The following is a 27,819-nucleotide window of genomic DNA, read 5'->3' on the forward strand; positions in this document are numbered from 1 at the left end:
CAGGCATCCAGGGGTAGAAAAATAAACCAGAAACGTAAACTAAGAAAAAGCTCCTTGAAAAGTTTCTCTGTGCTCTCTGAATTCCATCACGCCGCTCTGTCATACACTTGAGGAGTCGTCCTTTAATTCGTTATAAGTCTACCAAATGTTGCAACATAAGTTCAGCCCTCCAAATAAACAGATTTTTTACATAGTTTACAGAAACACTCTTGTTTTAAAGGGGTTGTCAATAAGCAGACAGTGGGCCAAATCCAGACCACTAGACGCTTTTGAACGTCTACAACCTTTTTATTTACTTATTATCATTATTGTTATTATTTTATTATCTTCCCTGGAGTCTGGACCTCGACTATACCCTGACCAAGAAATTGGGACTTTGACAAAAAATAAATTAACTACCTCTGTTTTAAAGTGTCACTACAGTATTGTAGTATTTATTTTCTTTGATCTTGTCTTTACCTTCCTCTGGCTCTGCTGAAGTGCCCTCAGAGAGAATGGCCTGTAGCTCCCCAGTTTCCAAGTTGTTCTCTTGATCAGTTGGTTGTGTTCCTTCTGTATGACATCCTTTAGAATCTGACCTTAAAATGGGGTTGGGGGAAAAAACAGCATTAGCACCTAAAGCATTAACCCAACCATGGTGGCAGCTTTTCCTCCTGGTGCTACACGCAGTTTAGCATCGGGGAGCTTCTGGGAACTTCCAACTTTGAAGTTATTTGGAATATTTACAGGGTTCCATTTTGAGATCTGAAAGTACATAACTGATGCTCTCCAAAGAACGTATCCTCCTCTGACCCACAATGCTATGTCACATTCAGCATCTGGAGTTTGTACCTCTACACAGCATGTACATTTAAGTTTTCTTAAAGCTACCCTTTCATACTATTGCTTAACATCAATGACAGAAAGCAAGCACAGAATTCAACATAACTGTCTGTTTGCACAAAAGAACCAAGAGACAGCCCACCCCACCATTCATTGGCTTGCTATTTAGAAAAACCTGATCGCATACTTCAAAACTACTACTCTACATGTTGTGTAACTATAAACTGTATTTGGAGAAGCACAGAAAAATCAGAAGTGAGGAAAAGAAAGGAACGGTGGATTCTCAGTGAAATATCCTCTCCGATATAAGGAAACTAGATGTAAAATCCTGGTGGCTAGAACATTAAAGTAGGAAATATTAGAAAAATGGACAAAAGTCTGATGTGCAAGTCTAAATGGGCAAATCTAAATGGCCAGACTACAGCTACTGATGCTTCAGCTTTAGTTAAAATGAGCTGTTATGACCCTCAGAAGTTCTATAAATAGAAAAATGAGGACATACAACTCACTTATGGGCCAAAGCTGGATGTCCAAAGGGAGTAGCACAAAAACGTGAATGACTTCAAAGTAATTTATGTTCCTTGATACATAAAAGGCTCGATTTTAGCAGTTTTGAATGTTTCATTTATAATTCAGCGAGAAAAGCACTTACCCCAGAGCGACAGCTTTTCTTGTCTTCTCCATAGTTGTTAAGCCATTTAAAGCAGAAACGCCCACATCAGAATCTGAGCCTTCACACTCCCTTTCCTCTGGCTTAGGTAGTGCATCAGGAGCATTACCATTAGTCAGGGACCTGGAAGAGCCATGCCTACTGCCTGACTTTGAGCTTCCTATGCAACCTAAGAAGAGAAAAAATGAAGATAATTGGCTCTTACGAAACATTTCAAATTTTTCAAGTCACCATCTGAGCAGCGTTTGCCATTAGGATCTAATGTGTACTTTCCAGAAACATATATCCTCACCTACAGCTTCCACTTCTGGTAGCACAGGTTCAGAAAAGCCACCTACTGCTTCCACTTTTGGTAGCACAGGTTCAGAAAAGCACTTACAAGATTTCCCAGTACAGTATAGATTAACCTTTTGGATTTGTGTGAACTATGAAATTAGTTTCCCATATGTCAGCAATTCCACAGGTGCACTAATACAGAAAAATATATATCTGTTTTTTAATAGAGATAGATCCATCTATGGGGCTGGTCTACATAGGGAAAATAGAGGGGTTTCTCTGCACTGGTGCAGCACCTCTGGAGATAGCAATGGTGAACACTGTACAGTTCACGGTACAGATGATTTTGCTCCCATGTGCATACACGAGAGCAGCAGTTCTCAATCTCTTTCTGTTCTGGGACCTCTCCCTGGGATCCCACTCCCATTAGCATGAACCATAACCCCCTGCCCCCAAATCCATTTGCAATTCTCAATTTGAGAACTGCTGCATTACAGTTTTCACTTTTGCTTTCACTGGTAGAGCTACACTAAAAAGTGTAAGAGTCTTCCTGGTGGCCATAATGTCCAATTCTATTACCACATAGTGCAGGAGTAAGTCTCACAAGGGCTTAAGGAGAATTTTCTTGTATTTCCTTTAGAGAAGAAAACAGAACCGAGAATTTAAATCCTGGCTGGTAAGTTACAGCAGTAACTTGCTTGTAAATGTAGTAATTAAATACAAGATACTACAAACACCAATTTAGGGGATTAAAACTATTTCAGATAGGCAGGTTACTGTTAGAAAATGGAAGTCCCAGGAACGCTAGACACAAAGGCTTAGTAAGATGGTGTAATGGGTTCTCAAAGGTCTGTATTGGTGCAATAATGTTAATCACGTTTAGGGGAAATAGGATCTGGTTTACGTACAAAGTTTCATCAAAGACGGGAACTTTATGAACAAGGATATGCTGTTAAAAAGCTTCTTCCCCGATGCATTCCAAAGCATATTTAAAGCACTCCCACATTTCAGGTTTACCTTCAGAGGAAGTCTGACAGTCTCCCTTTGAGCGAAGGTTATTGTCCCCACAGTCCATTGCTCTTCGAAGAGACAGGCTCCCTGCTGCTCCAGAACGAGTAGCTTTGGGCGAATTACTTTTCTTACTCGTGACTGAAAAGATATTTAAATCAAAAGGCGTGTGAATGTACTGCCTAGGCATCCAGTCAATTCTCTGCATCATCCCATCTTTATGTTGGCCTGAAGTGGAACTAACTGATGCAATGGCACTAGACATTCTCTTCCCCTTTATTCTTAAGGCCACCATATTGTCCCCCTCTCTCCGAATCTCTCAAACGCCTTCAAGGTTTTCATTACATATTATTCCTGTTGTGAAGGTATGTTGGGAAGAAGCCACTCGCTTAATCAATAATGCTCCTGAGACCAGACCAGGAATGGTTACCTTAATTCTTCGAGATGGGATTGTTAGTGAGAACCCACTGTATGTGAGCACAAGATTGGAGTCTTTTCAATAGCAATGTCTGTTGAGGCCACACATGTGGCCCAAGTCTCCTTGTGTTCCTGGTGAGCGCGTAGAAGACTGAGTAGTCCCCCAACTCTCCCTCAGGTCCCTCACAATTTAAAGCCCATGCTAGCTGAGGACTTCAAAAGCAGAGACAGAGGGTAGGTCATGGGATTCACACTAACTACAGCATCTCAAAAAGCCACAGTTACTACAGAGTAAGAAATTGTTCTCTCTTCTTCAAGTATGTGTCAGTGCTGATCCCACTGTAGGTGACTGACAAGCTGTACTCTCCTTTCCTGGTGGGAGCAAGAAGCATCAGCTGCATTGGTAAAAAGGATTGATGTACTGCTCTCCCAAACTTAGCACCAGACTTGGCTACCATGGAAAGGGTGCAATCTTCAGCGCAAGTCAGTGGGTTGGCTCCACATCACTGCTTTACAGATTCAGATTCAGGCACATTTCTGAAGCAGGCTGATTACGCTGCCTGTGTCCTGATGGAGCATAACTTGACAACTGAAAGGGGACGTGTGCTAGTAGTTGATAACAGGTGGAGTTGCAGAGGGGGATCCACTCAGAGAACCTTTTGACAAGCCAGCTACAGTCATGAAAAGGGGGAGAGAGCATCTGAAAGCTTTAGTTTTATCAATGTAATAGAGTAATGCTCTGGAAAAATCCAAAGTACCAATCTTTCTCTCACTTTGTGCTGAATGGTTTCAGGAACAAAACTGGTAGGTTAATTGATGGATTTAGATGAAACTCCCAAACCACATTACAGATGAATTCAGAATCACCTTCTCTCTATAAAAGGATGCATAAGGAGGTCCAGGAGTAAGGGCTTGGAGTGCACTGACCCTCCACGCAGAGGTGATAGCTACCAAGAAAACCAACTTAAGGGTATGATGTATTGAACAATCTGACAGTGGCTCAAAGATAAAATCCCATGTATAAATTAGATCTTCAACCAAGGAACCTGGATTGGGGTGGGCATAAAGAACTCAAAACCTGCTTAAGGAACCTAATACTGCTTCTCTACCTGGTACAGGGGCCAGCATCTGCCACAAGGCTTTAGCTAGGTCAAGCTGTCCCTCATTTATGGGAAGAACAATTCTGAATGGACTCAGTTGTCAAAAATATCAAAACTGACGACATTTCTCCAATGCAGCCCTCCCTCAAGGGTGTGAAATTCTCAGAAGGAGCTCCTGGAAAACTGGAAGTTATGCTGAAGACACCACTTCAGCAGGCAACAAGGATGAGAAGTCTTTTGGTGGTAAAGCAGCATTGGTGTTCCTCAGCCCCCAGATCTGGTTATTCTTGATGGCCCTCCCTGTGGTCTAGCAGAAAGGTGATGGGGAAGCGATCACTTCTGCTCTCCAGCATGCTTCTAGCACACTGATATGGCAACCCCCAGTGAGCCCAACAAGGTGATGGTGGCATGTCATGGGGATATCGCTCGCTAGCTTGATATTGGCTAGTCCAATGCCGTTCCTTTGGGATAGTAGTTAGGTCCTGTACGGAGCGCAGGCAGGCTCTTTGGGATATTGATCACAGATTGTAGAGGAGAGGGCTCTCTGCTTAAGAACATTGGGAACGTATGCATTGGTGATGGAGAGGAGGAATAGACCACCTATATGGGCAGTACAGAGAAATGTGGATGGCGCTCCTGGTACCAGGGTCTATACCGGTACCAGCAGGTGCCTCGATAATGGTTACAGAGCTAGCTCATCCAGAGGCTCATCTATAGGCATCATTGCTGAGCTGAGTGGTGCGACACGACACCCAGTCTTGAGTTGGTGCTGGAGAAGTTTTCCTTTGTGCCACAGGCTGCTCATCAGCCCTCAGAGCCGTGCAGGACTTTGTGGATTTGTCCCCAGAAATTTTATGTGGTCTATCTTTGTAGGAAGGCTCTGAGCACCGTGTGGAGTCTCTGCTCCTGTCTAGAATGGCCCCTCTTGGTGCTGGACTTCAGTACCAGACTTCAGTGTCACTGTGTCTGCTTTAGTGCCAACATCTGCAATACAGGTGGAGTCTGCTTCAGTGCTGGGGGCATTGGTGCTGATGCCAGGTCTTTTCTTGGTGTCATCTTCTCTGCACTGGTCTTTGGAGTTGTTTGTCTGCTAGATGGCTGCTTGATGAAGTCTGTTTGTCCGCTGTCGGGACTCTGGTGCCATCTCCTCAGGATCTGAAGAGGCCTTCATAGATTGCTCCAGGAGATGAAGTTTCAACCCCAGGCCATGTGACTTCTACATTCTTGTGATCAAAAATATGCACACCGAACATCTACTCAGTATATGTGACTCTCCTAAACACAAGAGGCACCTGCTATGTCCATCTTTCAAAAGAATTAGTCCATCACAGAATGTGCAAGCTTGAAGCCCACAGGTTTCAAATCCTTGTACACCAAGGGAGCGGACAGAGGTGTCTGGCAGTCAGTATTCAATCCAGATGGGTCAAAGGTGTTCACAAAGGTCGTATACCAGTAGATCAGAAGAGTTCTGAAGATTTATGAAGCATTTTGAGAACTTTAGTCGGAGCTAAGAACTACCAGGTCAGATAGTGGTTAGGATCCATCTTGCTGCCTTGAGCAATAAGAGGGAACTGAGGGAGAGTTGTGGCTGCCCTGGCCTTTAGGACTTTGTATGAGAGCATAAAGAGGCACAGGGGACGTGTGTGTGACACTGCTATTCAAAAGACTCCGATCTCTCACACAAACACCTACTATGGGATTCACACTGAGACATACTCGAAGAAAAAGATTCTCATGTGATGAGAAGAAATTACACACTCTCTGGAGCGCTGAGAAAATTTTTTTTTTCCCCGGCTTGGATTTTTGCAAGGTTGGTCACATTTTAGTAACAAACTTGTGAAAGTTTAGAGGTGATCTGCATATAGTCTGCAGGTAACCTTTGCCACCAAAATTTATCTTTACAGAGGATTAAACTTCATGCTACCTACCCATAAGGTCAACGTGAAATTAGATAAATAACATCTGCAGTGGGCTTCAAAGATTCTTATCACATTCTGGAATATTATTAATAACTATAATGCGCTTGCTGAAAACGTTAGAACCAGTTTCTAGAGAAGCCATTTAATTTCTGTCAATAAACATGAGTTTCATGTTTCTGCTTCTCAAAAGATATTTACTATAAACAAACTCAGCTATAAAGTTTAAACTATAAAAAGGCTGAGTATTATTCCCAGACACCTAGATACAGTATCCGTCTACACAACTGCCATCTAGAGAAGTGACAGCTTTAAGCCTTCTCCTCCCCCATCCCACACTTACAACTCTTTATGTAACAGCTTGTAATTGATGATTTTGTCAGCAACTCCATTCCTATTTCTTGTAACTTGCTGCAGCTTTCTGTTCCACACGCAGCCAAAGGCCCCTGATCACCAGGGAGGAAGCTGGGTTGCCCCTCACAAGAGCCAGCATTGCTGCTTCTTACTTCTGACAGCTGGTTTTTTACATCAGACATTTTGCTTCGAACTTCAGCCATCTGAGTTTTGAGTCTCTTCAGCATCTTTAAGTCAGGTGGCACACGCCACATTGCCTGGTGCCTCCGCTGGTCTCGGTCTTTTAGAGAGTAGGATGATGCTTTACAAGGAAAAGGTTAAACAAACACGAAGGTTAAAAATGTCTAACCTCCATCAGTAGTTTGGTTTTTTTTTCTTTAAACTCTTTCATTAAGACTGTAAGAATTTATAGAGAATGTGTCAGTTTCACATCCAAGTTCCCATGCACTAACAAACTGCTACAAGGTCTTGGTTGCAAATACTACAAGAGGATGTTTGTTAAACTGTTTCCATAAACATCTTTTAAAAATCTTGGAACATTTCTATTGGTTTCAGATTTTTAAATGCTTCCCTTTTATCAGATTTGTCCCGACAATCCCTTTAAAATAGCTGACACAAGGCTGCCTATGTGATGAGAGCAAAGAATCAGTGATAGTACTATTTCCCTTGAGGGCAGGGAGAAATCCATGTTACTTTTTATTGCCAGTGCAGATGGGAAAACAGGACAGTGTTAGGGAACAATTTTAGTGTTAAGACTGCCTAAAAAAATGGGAATAGCACAGTGTTTTCCTGGGACTGGCACTGGCAAAAAAAGACAACATGCAATAATCTGAATCAGGACCCTCATCACCCTGAATAAGACTGCTAGCACCAATTTGTATAGTGCAGACATGCTCAAAGAAGTTTCAGACTAGTTGTGTACACAGTACTCTCTGTAGTTACTCTAATATGTGAAAGAGAAATGGGTGCCCAACGCAGAATGATCCCATTTCATCTAACATAATCAAACTCCATCCCCTTCCTCTGGGCTACAGTGACATAGGGCATCTACTCTCAGCAGCTCTCTCCACCTCAATGGGAACAGTGGGCAGAGGTTCTTCCGTGCTGGGTGCTTTGCTTTCCCTTAGTGTGCCAGTCATGGCGACGGAGAGCCTTTCACATCTCTGGACAAGTTTGAGTTCACCTGCTCATCAGTTTGCTGGCAAGTGCGTTTCTTGGATAGAAGAATAATTTTATAATCATTTCACATTAACTGATGATTCAGAGGAGGAATCTGAAGTAAAGGAAGTCCCTTAGGTCCCTTGCTGCCCCAGGTCAGCTCTAAGAGATACTATCTAGGTGAACCTTTATGTTAATTAGCCAGAGTTAGATCAACTTGGAAATCTTCTATTCGTTACGCTTTCAGAATTCTAAGTATCTCATTGCAAATTCAACTGGCTCAGACCTATAACCCCAATGGCTTTTGAGTCCCTCGGAGACAAAACTTAGCAAGCTCTGGAAATAAAAGAAGCCTTGTTCCAACATGGTGATTGAACAAGGTACAGGAACAAAGTCAGGTATTTAAGGATCTCAGCAAAACAGAAAGACCACACCAAATGCAGTAAGTGGCTGAAGGAAGCAGAGACCTACCCACCACAACACTACCGTGGAGGCCTCAGTCTGGGTCATACTGCCAACAATGCAAGTTCATCCATCTCTTCAATGCCTTCACCTGGTCTCTCTAGTTCTGTCAAGGCAGAGTCTAGACAGCACCTGCAGAGAGTCTTGACAGTACGCAACCTTGCATCACCTGTAGCTCACTGGCCACTTCAAACCGCTTCTTTTGTCCAATCTTCAAGGTTTGTTTGTTTTTTTAAAAGCAGACTACATTGCATAGGACTTATTTACCCCTACACTGTCTTTATACCCTTTGCAGTTTGGAAGCCAGATCAAGCTCTACATTATTATGAAAATCTTGTTAATCTAAGAAGAGAGACTTTCCTCCATTAAACAAATTTGCAGAGAGAGCTCACATCAGAGCCCAAAGGCTTTTCTCTATTTATCTGCAGAACAGGTGTGGCACAGACAGCAACAGGGATTTGCCCTACAGAGTCTCCTGCCAATATACCTCAGCTGCATTTTGCAAGAGGGCAGGAGGAAGCCGTTTGGTTTTTATGGTCCATCCAAATCTGGACCTCTCTACCAAGACTATCAACATGGTCACCTGTCCCCTAACCGCCTCAGCATCATTTCCTACTCTGAATGGATTAGAGCTATTAGCTGTCCACTAGCCTCTCATGAGATTTTTTGGTCACTATACAAAGTAGGCCTCTTTGGAAGGATATTTTAGTGTTCCCACTTTTTTTGCATCTACAGAACACAAACATTTAGGGAGCAGATCATGTCCCGCAGATATACAAGTGCAGTGGATGCTCCATATACATATCTGTCTGTGCCCATGTAAAAGGAAATTGAGAGGAATCTGTCCGTGGATTCATGATGGTTTGGCAAGGTCAGGGTCCTGTAGTATGGAAGGAGGTGAGAGCAGGGACACAAGGATGCAAAATATTTCCTTACCAACCCAGAGGGAAATATGGAAGCACATTATAACAGCTTGGGACAGAAGGTAGGTGAGAGAATATCTTCTACTGATCACCTTCTGTTGGTGGAAAGTACAAGCTGTCAAGCTACACATAGTTCTTCTTTAGGTCTGGGAATGCATTAGAAAGGCTTTCCTGCAGAGTCCCCTCTATAATGGAGAGCATCCCTTTAAGAGGAGTCCTTAAGGACAGACTATGGCAGGGGAGCTCCTGAGAGCACTGCTCCAATAGAGCTGTGTTACTGGGGAGGGAGAGGTGAAACCTCCCTACATTTTTTGCAGGGGCTTGTACAAAGTACGCCACCACTGCAATGGAAGAATCCAAAGAAACTAAGCAGAATCATCATGCAGTTTTCCTGCAGGAGGGATGATCTAACCCTGAACTTGCATTTTGTATTTCCAGAGAGACCAACTGGAAGTAGGAAATGCAACAAGAACAACTGACTGAATAACCCTGCTTGCCACTGCATGAATTTTACAACAAGACTAAATTTGAACGTTAACATCAAAACTCAAACCATTCACTTCCTATCTTTAGATTGGACAGTGCAAATGCCGTCATCATGTCAAGAGAAAGAGCATATATCTGTACCAGATGGACTATTATTTCTCTTCTGCTCTATTAAGCCACCAAATGGTTGTTTCAAAGTGACCAGAAATAAGATATTGTGGCTGTGGGCCAATTAGCCTCAAACAAACATTAACTCTGCTAAATCTATTTATGAGGTTTGATTCAATTTACTGATTCTTCACTAACAAAGGAGAGGAACATCTGACCTTCAACAATAAATCAGCTATGACAGAATTACATTTACAGCTTGCTATCTAGCTTTCCTTTGGTTCACACAAAATTAAGGTTATGGCACATCAACCTAATACTATAACTCAAATACATGTTATGCAAAATACTAACAAAGTTATTTAATAAGTATCAGCGCAGAAACTGACCACAATTTTCTTCCTTTCAGTCATTCTGTACATGTTTCTCTCTCCATGAGTTTCTGCATCAGCCTCTACTATTTTTCAAGTGCCCTCTCCTCACTTTTCAAGCCCTCCATCATGACCACTACCCTCAACTTCTCTTAAACTTCCTTCCTGGCTTTACAATCCACCTGATCTTGCCACTTGTGTTCTGTGCCTGCTTTCTCGTGTGCTTTCTTCCATGCCACCTCAAATGTCTGAAACAGCTTCCCCACTATCATACATAACCCTTTCAGTAGCTCCACTTTCAGCAAACAGATAAAAGTTTGGAAGCTGAAATAGCCATTCCCTACACTGTGTATATTGTGTTTTGTTCTGTTTATGTCTATTGCACCTTAATCCCTTCCAGGTGGAAATCCATTATTTATCTGGCACTGATCTACTACTGCAAAGTACTAGATAACAATAAGGTATTACTCTCTTCACAGATACCAAGATAGCTACACAAGATGTGCATGGAGTTGGAACTACTCTTCAGGCATCCCTCCACCCCCCGAGTTATCTTTAAACAGAGACAGACACTGTCCCTGCTCCCACACACATTTTTTTTTTACTCAATACTCATCTGCAGTTCTAAGTCTGAAAGCAGCTATTAAGCCAAAGAGTACTTTGTGGTTTGGTGCACACAGTGACTACTATGAAATTACGAAAATACAGCAACAGAATTCAGTGGCCTTTCCCCAGTCCCTCTTCATGATGGGCAATGCAGACAAAGCTAATGGAAACTCTGAGTCATTGTGAATAGTTCTCTGAAAACATCCACAGTCAGCAGCGGCTGTCAAAAAAGCTAACAATGTTGGGACTCATTAGGAAAGGGATAGATAAGACGACAGAAAATATCATATTGCCTCTGTATAAATCCACGGTACGCCCACATCTTGAATACTGCATGAAGATCTGGTTGCCCCGCTCAAAAAAAAAAAAGATATATTGGAATTGGGAAAGGTACAGATTAATAAGACTGGGACTTTTCAGCTTGGAAAAGAAACAACTAAGGGGGGATATGATAGCGGTCTATAAAATCATGACTGATGTAGAGAAAGTAAATAAGGAAGTGTTATTTACTCCTTCTCATAAAACAAGAACAAAGGGTCACCAAATGAAATTAATAGGCAGCAGGTTTAACAAACAAACAAAAAGAATTATTTCTTCACACAACACAGTCAATGTGTGGAACTCTTTACCACAGGATGTTGTCACAGGCCAAGATTATAACAGGGTTCAAAAAAGAACTAGATAAATTCGTGGAGGATAGGTCCATTGATGGCTATTAGCCAGGGGATGGACAGGGATGCAAAAGTGTCCCAAGCCTCTATTTGCTAGAAGCTGGGAATGGGCAACAGGGGATGATTACCTGTTCATTCCCTCTGAAGCACCTGGCATCGGCCACTGTTGGAAGACATGATACTGGGCTAGATGGACCTTTCTTCTGAGCCAGGATGGTCATTCTTATGTTCTTAAATAAATCTCTAACGAATTACTTAGATTTTAGGTGCATCTAACTTTACGTCAAAGGAATACATGGAAGAGTTGTATTTAAATGCACCATTTACCTCTGTTCTGCAGAAGTGAAGCAGGAGGACGTGGCTGTAGACCCCACAGATTTTCCATCCCATTCCTGTCTTTTAGGTCCAATAAATGGATTAAAATTAAGGGATCTATGTCTAGTAAACTGCTGCTGGCTGCTGAGCCTAAAGTACTTCCTCCCCGCCTTGAAGATCTGCCACTTGCATTGGGATAGCCATGGCTACTACCTGAAAGAGAGAGCGCCATAGGAAAAGTACGTATACACCATGTCTGTCTGCATGTGTTAGGTTTCACTCTTTCACAAAAGAGCAGCTGAAAATCCTGGATATAGTAAGGATGGAAATCTTAAAAGCACTCCAAATAACCTCAGGAAAAGCAATCTTGTTACAAGGAAGTACGAATTCTAAAAGCACTGAAGAAAAACAAAAGTACATCGATAAAAAACTAACAGTCCCAAAAATGGAAAATCAACAGAATTTGACTTCAAATACAAAGAACATTAACTGTTCCTACTGATTTGCAGATTTAGAAAAAAACCCACTAACATAAAAATGAGGAGTTTCTTTATCTGATCTAGAGAGATCTTCAATTAAGCCTTACTTTGAGCTATGAAATGTTCTTATTACATAATGTTTAGCAATCCCATAAGAGATCTGAGACCCAGCCACTGTGTCTGGAGTCCAATCTGGGAAATTAGATTAGACAGCCCAATAAGGCTTCCTTCCAAAGCAGGTGACCAAAACCAGCATTATCAGTATTGAGAGTGAAAAAGCACTATAAGCAATTAAAAGGGAATGGGTTACACGCATTCTTTGCATCAAGATTTACAAATACACTAAAATGACATGTGAAGAGAACCTTAGATAACACTGTATTCTGCAGACATTACACCCCCATTTCCACTCCTGTTCTTAACTGATTAATGCCATACTTAAATAAATTAGTCAGGCTTCTCAAATGCCTGACAAGAAATGTTTTGAAGAGAGGCATACATTTGCCTGTGTTATGACAGAGACTGGATCTAAGGCACAACAGGTTTATACTGAAAGGGAAAAAAGAGAGCAAGGATATGAAGATCAGCATTCCTTAAAGATTGCCAACAGACCTATGCTGCAGTATGTGGTGTGATCTGTGGGCACTGGCATCATGAGTGCATTTAAATGTAGATTCAGTCATTTTAGAAATCCTGGTAAAAACGTGTTAGATTTTGACTTGCAGTCACCTTTATGCTGCAAGTGATCTTATGGAGCACCATTTAATTATTTATATTTTAATTTAATTCCTGCTCCATATTTAAAGATTCATACATTTCATGCCCCTCCTTTAATTAAAACTTAGCTAATAACAGTGTAGCAAAATCTAAAGGAATGTGTCCAATGATCAGAAACCATGGGGACAGCAGTAGAGTAGAAGCAAAGACATTTGCTGGTTTACTTTTTACTGGAATGGAAACATCTTAAAATCCAGGCTCCCAGAGAAACTCCAAACTGACATTTTTTTGTTTTAAGGATGTTCAATAGAAGACCCCTCCACCGTTTTTTCTAACCAGTGGGAAGCTGGCACTCCACTGCAATAATTAGTGTACAGTACATGACGCAGCATTTTCAAAAATAGAAAATGCCTCTAGAATATGCAGCTCAATATTGCTTCTGACGTGGCACTGAAAAGAACAGAGGAGGAAACCTGACAAATTACTGTTAGTTTGATTGTGAATGTTTCTTTCTGTACCTGATGCTCCACCAGCAGCAGCAGCATCATCCTGGAGATCTCCTTCTTCTAGCTCCATATTACTATTATATTCCACATCATTTTCTCCAGACCTTGGTGCGAAGAAAAATCTGACCATCAGCTCCAATTAGGCATTGCGATGTTGTCAACAACAGAAAAACTAAACATCTCACTAGTTTTGTAGCTTCCAAACTGCATGAACTAACAAGTCAAAATGCATCACCACTTGACTGTGAAACCAGAAGTCTTAAAATCTGACGTGTTTCCAAGAGGTGGAATTTTAGAACCTTATTCTGCAAGCCTTCCATATTCATTACAAGAATATGTATCTCTAATAGTATGTTAAATATGAGGATCTGATAGTGTCCTTCAACTTTTCAGTATTTAAATAGTCTAAAGTCTAAGTGCTCTACTTCTAAACAGCACTTGTACTTGTGTAGGGTATCACAGTGGTAAATTAGTGTAGGATCAAAGCTAACTAATCTCTTGAAAAGAGCCTTACGTGACATTGCTGGTCAAGGACAACATGTTAAACTGAATAAGCCAACACACTGGAAATAAATCAGTAAATAAACCAGTAAAAGATTGCTTGAAGACCTGGCATCTTGTATTTCTACCACATTACTATGTGTGTCATTTCCCGGCCAACTTTTGGCCTCTGAGCTGTCACACATCAATCAAAGACATTGTGATATACAAAGTAAGTTGATTCCATTCTGATGGGAACTGACATTAGGCCAAGAGGATAACAATTCTGGGTAAGTTTTTGCAGTCACTCACATAGTCTCTTCATCAATATCGTTCTCTTCAGTGTTACTAGTAGCTGTTGAACTAGCAGAGGAGCTGCTGCCATCTAGGTGGTTTACCTCATCTTCTCCAGCAAGGTCTACATCCAGATCACCATCCGAGAGCTCATACTGGAGCAACAAAACAAGATATGAGAATTTCTGCTGTACAGAAATTCTCATAAGTATCTGGGTGTTTTATATTTTATCTACAGTACATTCTAAACAGAGAAAGCAGAACCAGACGTCAGTAGTATCACCCAGGAGCTGAGGAGGGTCTGAAAGTGCAACACAAGTAGATAAAATGCCTGCCTGACAGTACCATTTTAGATAGCTAGATTCTCTGATTTGCTTACCATGCCTTTGGAATTTCTCTCCTTAAACAATTTTTTCCTGCTCCCTAAAAGTCTCTATCCTTTCTCCTCATTATCCACTAGTTCTGCACTTGTAGAGAATAGTTCATCTAACACACAACACACATGCTTCTATAATTTTCCTGTAACAGTACAATGGATTATAAAATGAAATAAAAATTGAAAATGGAACAGAAGAGAATTCCTACATTAAAATCTTCATGCTGGATTTTCTCCTCATCATCATCCTTAGCATCTCTCGCTAATGCTGGAGTGGTGACACTCTCAAGTAGTACTTCAGGATTCGGTCCAGATTTCTTTGGTCTTGTTTCTGGACCATCATCATTCTGGGGGCTAAGATGAGTGTCTGGAGGTGACATGCCTCGTGATTTTTGGGTACGGGAAAGCTCAATTGCAAGTCTCTTAAATATATTTTAAAAAACAGACACGTAAGTATACGTCAAAGAAAATTTGTTAAGAACAAATTACAAGAAGCAACAGCATTTCACAGATTTAAACAGATTAACATGAAAGACATTGAAACTAACTGGAAACAAAATCCAGCACCATCAGCATTCTAAAAATAGCAATGGGTATCCAAATAAACCTGACAGTGAAGCAAACTTACTGGTCAGTGGCCACTATAATCAAAGATTTAAATCCATGTTTGAATTTGGCATTAAAATACACGTCCAACCTCTCACTTACCTCTTTAAGGTTGTTTATTTGTTGGATGTAGCTTGTCTGAGCAGCTTCCAACTGAGTAATGTACCAGTGTTGGTCCCGACACTTTTGGAAGAAGGTAGGTGAACGCACCTGGAACCTTTAGAATGCCACAAAATGGAAATTTTTTAAATGTTTGAGAAGTCCCACCTAAAATAATTCAATGCTTAAAACCAGGTGATAAAATTAAGCTTAAACCTGATGGGAAATTAATTCCTGTACACTTTTCCAGATATTCTATAATACAGAATTCTGAAATACCAGAATAGACAAACCACAAGTGATATTTTAAAAACCCAACTTGAATAGAAGTGCAGGATAGCTATATTTAGCCATAATGCTGAAATTTCCACTAACGAAGTTAGCTTCAATACCATTATATACACTCTTCCACACCCTCCTTTCCCAGACTTCCATTAATCTCAATGACAATACCCAAAAGGGGATGGAATGCATTATTAATCCCCTTTGAAAACACATCCAGAATTTTCCTGAAATATTTTTTAATTCTCTATCTATGCATGCCCAATAGAGGCATATTAGTGTCAAGTGAGTTTTTGCAGATGACTGCTTCATCTCAAAGGAATCTATGCACATCTTTCCCGCCTCCTCTCCTAAACACACACTCCTTTAAAGCTCATGAGAACAAAAAATCCTTTCCTTTTATGACAGAGATTAATTTAAAAAACATTATGGCATGCTAATTATTTTAATTATTTCCTACTTTGATAATAACTATAGCACTTTTATAAAAAAATGCCACAGAAAACAGATTTGTAGATCCAACCAATGATCTCTCTTACCTAAGAATTACAGTGTCATTTTGTCTGTTCAAATACCCTTCATTGGCAAGCAAGTCCAATCGAAAGAATCTGTTATAACCCCAGCATTCTCCAACTTCAAAGTCAGAGGCAAACTCTCGAATTATATTTTTAGCAGGATCATTGGTGGACTGGTGAACCATCTCCACACGGTACTCATACCTAAACATGGACAAAATGAAATTAGCTGGAACAGTAACAATCACCACCAGATTTCAGTATAAGAAAAACACATATGGTATGTTTGTTTCAGGTCAAGTTAAGTTACTACGAGCATCATATTTTAAAAAGAAATAGGATTTCCAATTAAAAAGGTGATTCAGCAAGAAAAGAATCTAGAGTGGAAAGTGAACAGCATGTTGATGGCTTTTTTGGGTAATATACAAATTTTAAGAAGTAAAGGTATAAGGCTGAGATTACAGGCAACAAATGCTACTTTTTAAGCCAGGCTGAAGGACTACTGTGTATTTATAAACTACAGCAGTTTAATGCCACAGATCGGGATTTCCCTCAATGCCTAAGCTCTAATGCATTCTGCATTACAGCTTCACAGCAGTCGCTCTAGGCTGCTGGTGCCAAGGGCTAACTGTGTCAGGGTTGATAAAATCTGAAGTCAAAGCTCTGTGCATCTACCAATCTACTCTACATGAGAAATAAGTGCAATATGATTGACAGTAGCTGGGCTGTAAGATGAAGACAGACTTCTCAAATAGAATTGAACAAGTGAATTAAGAAGGGACAATTTGAAAATCGAATCGATTTTTAAAAAAAAATAAAATAAAATAGCTCCAGGATTCCCTACCAGCTCTTAAATCCCTATGTAAATTTTTAAGGTTTTACAATCATTTTCCTGTCTTTCAGACAGGAACAGAAGAGAATTCTCCTATCCGCATGTACACAGAGGAAACAGTCAAACCGACTACAGAAAATGCTGTCAAATGCATAATCAAACTGAAAAGAGGAAAATATTTTTTCTCTCTCCTTAACGTCTTTCAATTATAAGTAGCTTCAAGCTTGAAATAGGATTTTCAAATTTACTGTGTCCTTTAAACTTTCACTGCAGATGGCGGGGTGCCTCTAGTACAGAGGTGGGCAAACTACGGCCCGCGGGACCCTCCTGCCCGGCCCCTGAGCTCCTGGCCTGGAAGGGTAGCCCCAGGTCTCTCCCCTGCTGTTCCCCCGTCCCCTGCAGCCTCAGCTTGCCCCGCCGCAATGCTCTGGGTGGTGGGGCTGCGAGCTCCTGGGGCAGGGCAGCACAGCTGAAGAGCCTGGCCTGACCCAGTGCTCTGTGCTGCACGGTGCGTGGCTGTAGCGCCACCAGCCACCGGTGCTCCAGGCAGCACAATAAGGGACAGGGATCGGGTGGGAGTTGGATAGAAGGCAGGGGAGTTCAGAGGGGTGGTCAAGGGGTGGGGGTATGGATAGGGGTCGGGGTGGTCAGAGGGCGGGGAACAGAGGGGTTGCATGGTGGCAGGGGTCCCAGGGAGGGGGCAGTCAGGAATGAGAGGAGGGGTTGGATGGGACAGTCAGGGGCTCTGGGGCAGTGAGGGGACAGGGAGAAGGGGTGGTTGGATGGGGCAGGAGTCCCAGGGGGGCCGTCAGGAATGAGAGGAGGGGTTGGATGGGGTGGGGGGGGGGGTGGGGAAGTCAGGGGTGGGGGTTCCGGAAGCGGTCAGGGAGCGGGGTAGGGGGTGGATGGGACAGGGGTCCCAGAGGGGCAGTCAGGGAACAGGGGGCGGGTTGGAAGGGGCCCACGACCCCTTCCCCTAACTGGCCCTCCATACAATTTCCGAAACCCAATGCGGCCCTCAGGCCAAAAAGTTTGCCCGCCCCGCTCTAGTACTAAGTGTTATAAAGTGGTCTTAATGTGAAGAGGCAAGCCCCATCCCGTAATGCATCTTATTGTTCCGGATGTGTGGAAGACAAGGAATTTTTAAAAGCTTCCATTACGTTTTGCTTATTAAAGTCTGCTAACATCGGCCAATATCTCTTGTTTCAGTCTCACGTGCCAGCATGAATGCTCCGCTCCACCATTTTATGAAAAGCCTCTCTCCAATTAGGCCTAGAATCCTCTCCTTAGGACTCGAGGACCTCAAACCCAAAATTATGCTTGAACTCCTCTTCCTCACCTGAAAGGCTCTCCACTCAGTTGTCGGTCTGAAATCCCTTCCAAAATCACTATTAACATATCCCTCCAGAGCAGGCCCAGCACATTACTTAGTTTCAATTCTTACCTCTCCTCAATCAGAGTAAGTCACTCAGCTATCAAATTGTGCTTTCTAAGCCTGGCAAGTCAGTCTTTCATAGGCAAAGGAATTTTAAGCAGAGATTCAGTCCCACAAGTTCCTGCTCCTCCAGCAGCTAAAACTGCCTCTATACCTCCAGTCAGCAGTTACATTCTAAGTTTTAAACAGAACCAGAAAATATTCCGAGAAGTTAAATGCTGCAGAAAGTGTCCTGTTACACTAAAGAGAGTCTTGAGAAATTTAGACATATTTTGGAGCCAGGCACATAAATAACATTTTTTGGAGCAACTGTGGACTGTAAGGGGCAAGGTTATAATATTGGCAGTTATAACATGATTTTGATTTATCTGAGGGCTAAAGTACTGTACAATGGTCATTTTATAGCATCTCTCTCAGCTGAACTCTTTGCCTTAGAGTCGGAGTGCTCTAGCTAACCAAGCACAGGACTGGAAGTTGAGACCTGGGTTCTCTTGACAGCTCTGTTGCTGACTTGTTTGTCACTTTCTGCAGACCCACTTAACCTCTGTGCCTCATCTTATCTACTTGTAAAATGGGACGAGGGGCCTGATCCAAAGCCCGGTGAAGTCAATAGGAATCTTCATCTGCTTCAGTGAGCTTTGGATCAGGTCCTAGCAGAGCCATGAGGCTGAATACACTTTTGTAAAGCTCTTTAAACTCCTTGGGTGAGAGGCATAAAAGAACTGTAAACAGACATTTCCTTACTTGGATGTTTCTGGCAATCCAGCTGAGAGCTCCAGAAACACAGACAAGTAGTAACCACGCACAACTCCATTTCCATCCTTAAAAAGAAATAAGGAGGTAAAATTATTAAAAGCATCTGTTATTGTAGAAAATAAATTCAGAATTCCAATACACAGTTTCCTACAGCCTCAGTCAGAACAGTAACATATGAAATGGGCTTAAACCATGCCATGACTAAAAACAGCTACCGTAGCGTGAATTGAGGTAGAAATCAACACACATTTAGAAAGTGTGCATATGACTGTAGTATCTGGGTGCTAGGCTGTATCTCACAACAGAAAACTTGAAAGTTACAATTCCTGTTCTTCTTGCATTTCAGTAGTTCAAACAAGAAATAGTTTGGCAAGTGCTTCTACATACTGTAGAACTGATTTTTCATATTAAATGTGTGTATAAGGAGGGCAATAAAAATGATTGGTGGATTTTTAAGCTTGAGAGTATTACAACCCTTTTTCCTCTCTCACAGAATTTAATGAGGACTTTTTATATTAAATATCCAGTTATCTGAAATACTAGAGAGCAGAATTCCAAACCCTTTTATGTTGGGGACTGAAGTAAAATCAAGTTGTGTTTTCTAATCTGTATACTGAAAACTAACTAAGATTCATTAAAGAGTTATGTTAAGTAGCACTGAGATTACAACAAAATCAGTAGTATGGCAGAGCCTTCTCCCTCAATGGTGTAAGCCAAAGATGAAGTGTTAATCTTATCTTGAATTCCCTGGGTTTTGACATTGTGTCGTAACATACCATTGTTTAAAAATAGCATTTTTATACCTTTTGACAATGTCACGTACAGGATTGACCCTGACTTTAAGATATAGCTGTTGCTGTATTCAAAACAGTAAACTATAAGAGATTTTTTACTTCATGCACAGTTTAAATATTACCCAGAGCTGCCTCAAAGCATTGACCAAACTGGAGGAGTGGGGAAAGGCAAAACTTTAGTGGTTCATGTTCCAACATTCATGCAGAACCAGTGTCTCGGTGGTCTCAATGCTGCACTTCAATGAGATTTCGTAAGAAATGTCATTCACATTGGATATTTCTTCTATTTCAGTGATGGATATCAGACTCTGTACAAGAGAAATTCCTCTCAGAAAACAAAACCCTCTCCTCCTCCCAAATTCCCAAAACGGTTTCAGGTAATGGATGAGTGCGCACACACAGACCCAGCTATGTATGGTTATAAATACAACAAGTAGTAAACTAGTTTAGGCTCCAATCCTGCAAACAATTAAGCACATATATATTATAGGTGCAACAGGTAGCAATGCCTATTAAGGCTGCACAATACTTCTCACTGTAAAACCCTGTTTTCTGTTGCTTATTATAACTTTGCCAAACTTTAACAATTTGGCTGAAGTTTTCCACTTGCCTCAGGCTGAATTTTACTAGAAAATTTCAGTCATTTCTGAGAATTAGGTTAAGGAAAAAACACGCTTTGACCACATTAAATTGTGGAGACCTTTTCTTTGAACAGCTCTAGTGACCCATGCTGTGGACCAGAGACTTGAAATTTGGCAGGCATGGCTTGTGTGTCATGGATACGCCTTTTCCCATCCCCGTGAAAATCTGCCCCTTTGAAACACTAGTTTGCACACATTCAGTAGAAACTTCTTTACTAAGCATGCTTGAGCCTCTCAGAGCTCCTAGTGCTCAGACTGCACATGTGCCATCCTCACAGAGCAACTTCCCCTACAATTGCTGATCGTGGATACTTTGAGCCAGGGAGGAGCTAGGCTTTAAGTGAGAGCAGTGAGCCGGTCTCCTCTCCTCTAAATGACCCCCCTGCTGGACCAAGGTAGAGCGGAGGCAGAAGGCACCTGACTTGAATGCAGAGGAGACAAGAGATTAACTGAGGGGCAGGGAAAGCAGTAGACTGGGACAAGGAGCTTGGTAAGACTGGAGGGATGAGGAGGGAAGAGAAAAAACGAACAGTTGGGGTAGAAAACCGGAATGAGCTGGGCAAGGAAACTGTGAAAGAGCTGGAGAGATGCTCTGACAAGAAGCTGGGGTACAGAAGGAGACCTAGGAGGCAAAGAGAGAAAGGGAAGGAGCTGTGGATGGGAGACAGATTGGAAAAGGAGTCCAAGTAGGGAGAATGAAGACACTGGGAAGAGACAGACTGGATGAAGAAGTGAGAGGGGGCAACTGAGACTGGTTAGGCAAGAAGACTGGGATTTAGATGAGAAGCCCAAGTAGCAGACATTGGACTGGGAACGCAAAAAGAATGAGACAGAGCCAGGACTGGTACAGGGAAAGGTTAGAGGGGACAAGCTTGGGGAAGACTGGCAGAAGTCTTTGCCCACTAGAGTACACTCTTAGGAGCCTGGAATGGAACCCAAGTTCCCTGATTTTCCCCATTCCTCTTCTGTCAGCAAGTATCTGTGAAATCCAATGGGAAAGTGTGTGTCATCCCCCTCTAGTGTAGTCCACATAACAGTATCTAGTTCTTATACAGTATTTTTCATCAGTAGGTCTCAAATTGTTTTACAAAAGGAGGTCAATATCATTATCCCCATTTTACAGATGGGGAGACAGACACAGAGAAGAGAAGTCACTTCTCAAAGTCACCCAGCAGACCAGTGGCAGAGCTGGTAGAAAATATGGATTCTGCTAAGTCCCAGTCTAGTGCTCTAGGCCACACTGCCTTCCATAGGAGATGGCAACTGACTATTATCATCAATCACTCCATTAGCTCCAGTGACAGAGGTCTGCTGATAAGTCATATGGTGTCTATATGACATCACTTGATGAAATTTGTTTCATTTTTTTTTAAACTAGGAAATCACACATGCACACACAAAACTACCTTAAAAGAATATTAAAGTTGCGAAGGCAAATACTCAAAAGCTAGGAAATGACTGAAGTAAGGTTACCTGTCTACATGAGCAGTGATACGTATGTGCTTAAGAGTTTGCACGACTGGGGTCTAAGCTAGCTCGCTACCTAGTGTATTTATACCCGTGGATAAATTTTTGTTAGGAAAAATATTTTTAAGAGTATACAAACTCACTGGATAAACCTTTAGTCGCCAGCAAAGCCCTGACACTTGAAGGGGTGGACTGTACACAGGATCCGCCCGTTGGCGCAAAGTGCTGTTGAAAGAAGGGATGAATATTCAACAGTGAGATGGAGCAAACCCCCATGTGGGGAGGCGACAGAGAATAAATAGCATTTGATTTACATGTTAGAACTATCGATTTTGTTGCACCACATAAAGTTCAGTAGCATGTTTTGAAGCTATCACAGCAGTTAGAGATGAAAAGGAACCATTGCTTCATCTAATCTATTTCCATGGGGCCTATTGTTCCCTATTATCCTTTAAAAAAAAAGTTTTAAAATTTCCAAGCAGTCAGACTGCCACAACATCCCTTGGGGCTATTCCACTGCCTAATATCTCATTATTAGCAAAGTTCTTCTGATACTTATCCCAATTTCCTCTACATACTATCCCATTACTTAGTGTTATATCATACCACACTAATAATGCCACTCCAAATATATAAAGAGCATAAGCAGCAGAGATGTAGACTTTTGTTCTTTCCCCACTACCCAGATATCTACTAACCAGGCTACATATAGTTAACTCAATCTTTCCTTTTAAGAAATCATCTCCTCCACCCATTCGCATCCACCCCTTCATTTTGGTGCTCTTATCTGAGCTCGTTAGGCAATATTTTCTGGTGACGCAATGCTCATAACCATAACCCTGGTGCAGTCACACAGGAGCCATAGAGAGAGGGATTTCTCTCTCTGATCCATCATGTGCAGGATAAAAGTGCATGATTATTTTTCCTTCCTATGGTACAGATCCACTATCATCCTTATATCTTTCAGCCATTATTGCTTCCCAACTTTCTCCCCGACATTGTCCCCAATGAACATTTGTTTTAAGTTTGCCCTCCTACCCCACAAATGTATTAACAGCAATTGTCCTTAAATCTTCTACTAGCCATGTTTCCAACCTGTCTAGATACCTTGGTATTATTTCTTTGTCCTCAATGGTTAATTATTTGTGTTACCATAGCACCTAGGAACTCTAGTCAAAGATTAGGACCCCACTGTGCTAGGCACTGTAGCAACACAAAGCAAAAATGGTCCCTGACACAAAGAGCTTATAATCTAAGTATAAGACAAGAGACAACAGGTGAATACAGACAGGGGAGAACAAGGAAACAATGAGACAACACTGGTCAGCATGATCGGCAGTGATATCAGCACACCAATAATCTAGCCATTGTCAAATTTCTTGTAGGCATCATAGAAAATGAGTTTTGAAGGAGGATAATGCATTAGTTTTACAGATGCTTATGGGCAGCTTCTCCCAAGCATGAGGAGCAGGATGGGAGACAGCACAAACAGGCTTGTTTGAATATGGAAACAAGTTGAGCGATGGAGGCCGGCTTCGTGGGCCAATACAGAGGCAGGAGTCAACCTCGATAGTGAACGAGAGATGACATAGATGGGAATAAACTGGTCTGAGAAGAGAAACTGCAGACAGCAATTGTAAACAGAGCATACAGTGATCTTAGAGATAAAAGGGGTGGTAGTTGGAGAGGCAAGTGGAGTAAAGGATGGGATTTTACAATGGGAGAGATTAAAGCATGCTTTTATTGTGAGGGGGGAAAAGCCAGAGGAGAGTGAGAAGTATAAGGGTGTTTGCAACTTCTTTCAATCTACTTCCAATCTTCACTAAAATAAGTCAGAATTCACAGGAAATTGGACTATAAAGTTCTAGCCTCAAATATTACTTCTAATTTAATCAAAGTATTCTAAATTAATTATTTAATGGTTGCATTACAAAAAAAAAAAATCAGATCTAGAAAGTTGCAAAACTTGCAAGCTGAGCAGAATTTTAAGTGTAGAGATCATGTAAATGTTCCTTGCAGATTTTTTTAAACTTGTGGGGTGATTAGAGAGAAATCATTTTCCTTCAGCATGGAATTTTTTTTTTAGCAGTCAGTTTATTGAATTGGTAGCTACTTTTTCTGTTCACTACTGGAGACAAAAGTCAAGAGATGTGATTCAGTTCCTCACACTTGCACACAGGTATCTTGTGGTTTTCAATAGGTCTATTCAATGGTTTAAAACCTAATAAAAGAACAAATGAGAAACATACTCCTTGACATTCATGGTAATTTCTTAGGACACATTCCTACCTGAAGTTTTCCAAGACAAAGGTGGTTGAGTCATAGGCTGGTACTAATTCACTGAGGAGAAAACATATTAGTAGAGTTGAAGAAAGTAGCATTAAAATCAGAAGTTGGGATTTTCACAAGTGTTTAAGTAACTTAGAAGCAAGCACAAGGCCCATCAGGAGTCAATAGGACTTGCACTCCTAATCACTTAAGCACTTTTGAAAATCCCACTCAAGATCTTTAAAAGGACATGAAGGTTATTAGGCTAATAGTCATACCACCACAACTGGTCATGTCTCTAGAAAACAGAACATAAGTACCACTGTAATTTTTTTTTTTTTTTAATTGCAACTTCTGAAGACAGTAGTAGCTTTCCCAAGCATGTTAACATTCTACTATATGACATATGTCCTGGGTAGATATTACAATTTTGAGTATATCTTTAGCAGCAGCAACTGATTTTGAAGGGTGTGAAAATGTTTTTATTTAAAATGAGTGTCAGAATACATTCATGTATTATATCCATGTGCCATTAATAACATCTGGGATTATTAACAGTGACAAATTTTAAGACTCAATTTATTTTTCTCTTGTTAAATTGTATGTGGATTGCATTTCCTTCAGCTTGGAAAAGAAAACAGATTTGTACATTCCAGTGTACTCTAGGGTCCTGCTGAATTATATGACCTCTTACCTGGCAAGGAAGAAATACAATTTACACGACAGGTTTCAGAGTAGCAGCCGTGTTAGTCTGTATCCGCAAAAAGAACAGGAGTACTTGTGGCACCTTAGAGACTAACAAATTTATTAGAGCATAAGCTTTCGTGGACTATAGCCCACTTCTTCGGATGCATATCGAAGAAGTGGGCTGTAGTCCACGAAAGTTTATGCTCTAATAAATTTGTTAGTCTCTAAGGTGCCACAAGTACTCCTGTTCTTTTTACAATTTACACAGTGGTAATAAACTTTTAGAAAACACCAATGAAATCAGCTATATTATGGGAACCACAAAGGCTTTGCATAAGTTACATATAAACAAGAATTCAAATGTTAGAAAAAGCAAGATTGCTTTTGGAGGGTATTTTTAGAGCACACAGTAGGTCTGTGGGCTTCAAGTGTCAGAACTACCTATTTTTCTGCTCCCCACCCTCTCCCAGTGGCACTGCAAGCATACATATCCCTCTTGACCCCTAAGCAAAAGATGCAGGAACAACTCAACTGTGGTCAGAGGGGAGGAGGACAAGAATGTCCAAAAATGATCAATTATTAACTTTAGAAAACCTAACATGATTTGCCTTGTCACAGCAAGGGATGACAATTACTTAACCAAGGGAAATCTAAAACTACAGATTTTTTGTATTTAAAGAGAAGGAACTGCTTTGTGGCTGGAGAAACAAAACATCTGAAATATATCATGTTTCAGCGCAGGCCTGTAGCAAGAGAGACCATCAGTTGCTACCACTTCCTTTAAAATAAATATTTACTTTAAAAAGTGTACTTAAATTCATTACAGAGAGTCATTTCACAGTGAACACACTTCAGGGTATTCTTTTCCAGGCTATATTTTAAAAGCCTGCCAAACTGATGTTTGATTGATATGGTTAGAAAGATTTGAGTAATTTTAAAATTACTCAAATGCAAAATTCTCTCTAAATTTTATAGAAACCCTGCATGTTAGTTTAAAATGTAAAATGCTGCAGCCACCCATCCTAACAAGTGCACAGATTTCTGCATAAACCAGCACCGATGGCTCCTTTCTGAAAACGAGTTGTGTCAGCAAATCATTTGGGCTTTATTATATACTAAAGGTGACTTGTACAGGCATCTCATGAGACCCCTTCCACGTTTATTGTACCACTTGAGCATCTGCTAATAAGAGAGCCCTACAATTATAGGCTGATTGCCCCCAATAGCAAGGGTAAGAAGGGTCATCAGTATACAAATGATTCAAAACCTATTCCTTTACTCTACTGGATCCCACTTCTAATGCTAGGATGTAACATCAATTACAAGTGAAGTCCTCAAGGAGAATAAAAACAAGACTCTGAAGGAGGTGAGGGGAATTGGGTAAGTGATCGATTATTGAGATTATCAGCATTCAGCCTGAGAAGCCAAGCCAGATTCTGGACAGAAATCTTTCCCCACAGGCTACCACTGCAGTAGCCCTAATGGTTAAAGCAGCTTTTAGGATGGATTTGGGGATCTCTCCAGCAGCAAACCCTCCAGTTGCTTCCCAATTTCCCATCCCTCCAAAGCAAGGGCAGAATTTGCTCTTACAGTGCAGTTTTTGAATATTTTATACATTAGGAGAAGTTTTCTCCACACTAACCGTTCCACAATGCTCAAAACCATTCAGATGTTTGTGAAGTTAATTTTTTTGTTGTGGGTTTTTTTTTTTTTTTTTTAAAAAAGACTAAACCAAACTGCTTTAATGCTTAAGCTTTCAAGGTCAAACAAAACCTTGCAAAATAAAGGAAATGCCAGGCTGTACCTTGTGAAGTCTGGAGGGACAGGAGTAGTGACAAAGGATGCCATAGGCTTCCGGTGAACCTGCTGAAACATCATCAGAATCTCCGAGCTTTTAGATATCAACTCACTCTTACTGCATGATCGTAGCTGAGGAGAAGAAAGCAGATAAATTACAATACCGTTAAAGAAAACCTACAGATTTTGGCTTAATTTTTTTAATGAAGGTGTGTCAATACAAGAGGTAACATCTACTGCAGGTTCACAGAGAAAGATTACAATAGTGCTTTCCATATTGACAGAGAGTTACGTTTGTTAGCGCTTCCTTGGAATTTGTCTTTTTTCAAGGTTGTGTAAAAAAAAAAGTGGTGGTGGCAACAAATTGCCATATTGTTCCCATAATTGTTTTTACAAGAAATTAAATAAAATTAAGCCAGTGTTCTCTCTACTCACATGATTTTGAAGGCTCTTGAATTCTAATGTGAGAATTATAGTGCTGTAGTATTTAAACAATTTTAAAGTGTTTTAAAAATTTCATTAGCAGCTACTGTGTACTCAGGTGACTTTTCAGTCTGAAGGTCATAAGTATTTGTACTAGATACAGGTATGTTTGTTTTATCTTGTCACTGCCCCTGGCAAAGTACTATACCAGCTGTGACCTCTGTTATTATGCAGTGTATAGGTGAAACTTAACTAGGCTTTGACATGATTAAGTTTAATCTATTATATAACCGAGTACATTAAGGAGGGTGTTTTACACTTTCCTTCCTTAGTTATTCTGTGGCACTTTCACTGTTAACATAGTTTTATATTCATTTTTCATTCAAATGAGGTTTAAGCCAATATTCAAATCAACTAATCAAAAAGTGCATTATCTCACAAAAGAATAACCAGGAATATAAACGTAACCTCCTTTCCTTCAATTCAGCACACAAAGCCAAAATGTTTGAAGCGTGTAATAAAGTGTACCTTTTCAACACTAGATGCCTCAAGTAATAACCACTTCTGAACAAAGATAGAGGGAAATAATCTAGTCTTGTGTCCTTTGAACAGCTGGAAACAGACATTTTAAATAGCTACATAGTTGCAAAAATAACTAAATATACTCTATTTCTTCTGTATAATTGAAAGGCAGGAACAGTG

General features: G+C 40.9%; 1 protein-coding gene across 2 annotated transcripts in view; it reads right to left on the reverse strand.

The window, feature by feature from the left end:
- TRIM37 (tripartite motif containing 37) overlaps positions 1-27,819 on the reverse strand; it is a 48,797-nt gene that overhangs the window by 5,145 nt on the left and 15,833 nt on the right. For both annotated transcript variants that reach the window (XM_054008215.1, XM_054008214.1), the window contains exons 10-23: positions 26,702-26,826; positions 24,232-24,282; positions 22,086-22,167; positions 19,029-19,105; positions 16,042-16,221; positions 15,224-15,338; positions 14,725-14,937; positions 14,158-14,294; positions 13,378-13,469; positions 11,676-11,876; positions 6,553-6,864; positions 2,786-2,917; positions 1,475-1,661; positions 460-578 (exon numbers count right to left, since the gene is read on the reverse strand). In XM_054008215.1, the coding sequence (XP_053864190.1) occupies positions 460-578; positions 1,475-1,661; positions 2,786-2,917; positions 6,553-6,864; positions 11,676-11,876; positions 13,378-13,469; positions 14,158-14,294; positions 14,725-14,937; positions 15,224-15,338; positions 16,042-16,221; positions 19,029-19,105; positions 22,086-22,167; positions 24,232-24,282; positions 26,702-26,826 (2,023 nt within the window). The remainder of the gene's footprint in view (positions 1-459; positions 579-1,474; positions 1,662-2,785; positions 2,918-6,552; positions 6,865-11,675; positions 11,877-13,377; positions 13,470-14,157; positions 14,295-14,724; positions 14,938-15,223; positions 15,339-16,041; positions 16,222-19,028; positions 19,106-22,085; positions 22,168-24,231; positions 24,283-26,701; positions 26,827-27,819) is intronic.

This window comes from Malaclemys terrapin, chromosome 18 (assembly GCF_027887155.1).
Source record: "Malaclemys terrapin pileata isolate rMalTer1 chromosome 18, rMalTer1.hap1, whole genome shotgun sequence".
Taxonomy (NCBI): domain Eukaryota; kingdom Metazoa; phylum Chordata; order Testudines; family Emydidae; genus Malaclemys; species Malaclemys terrapin.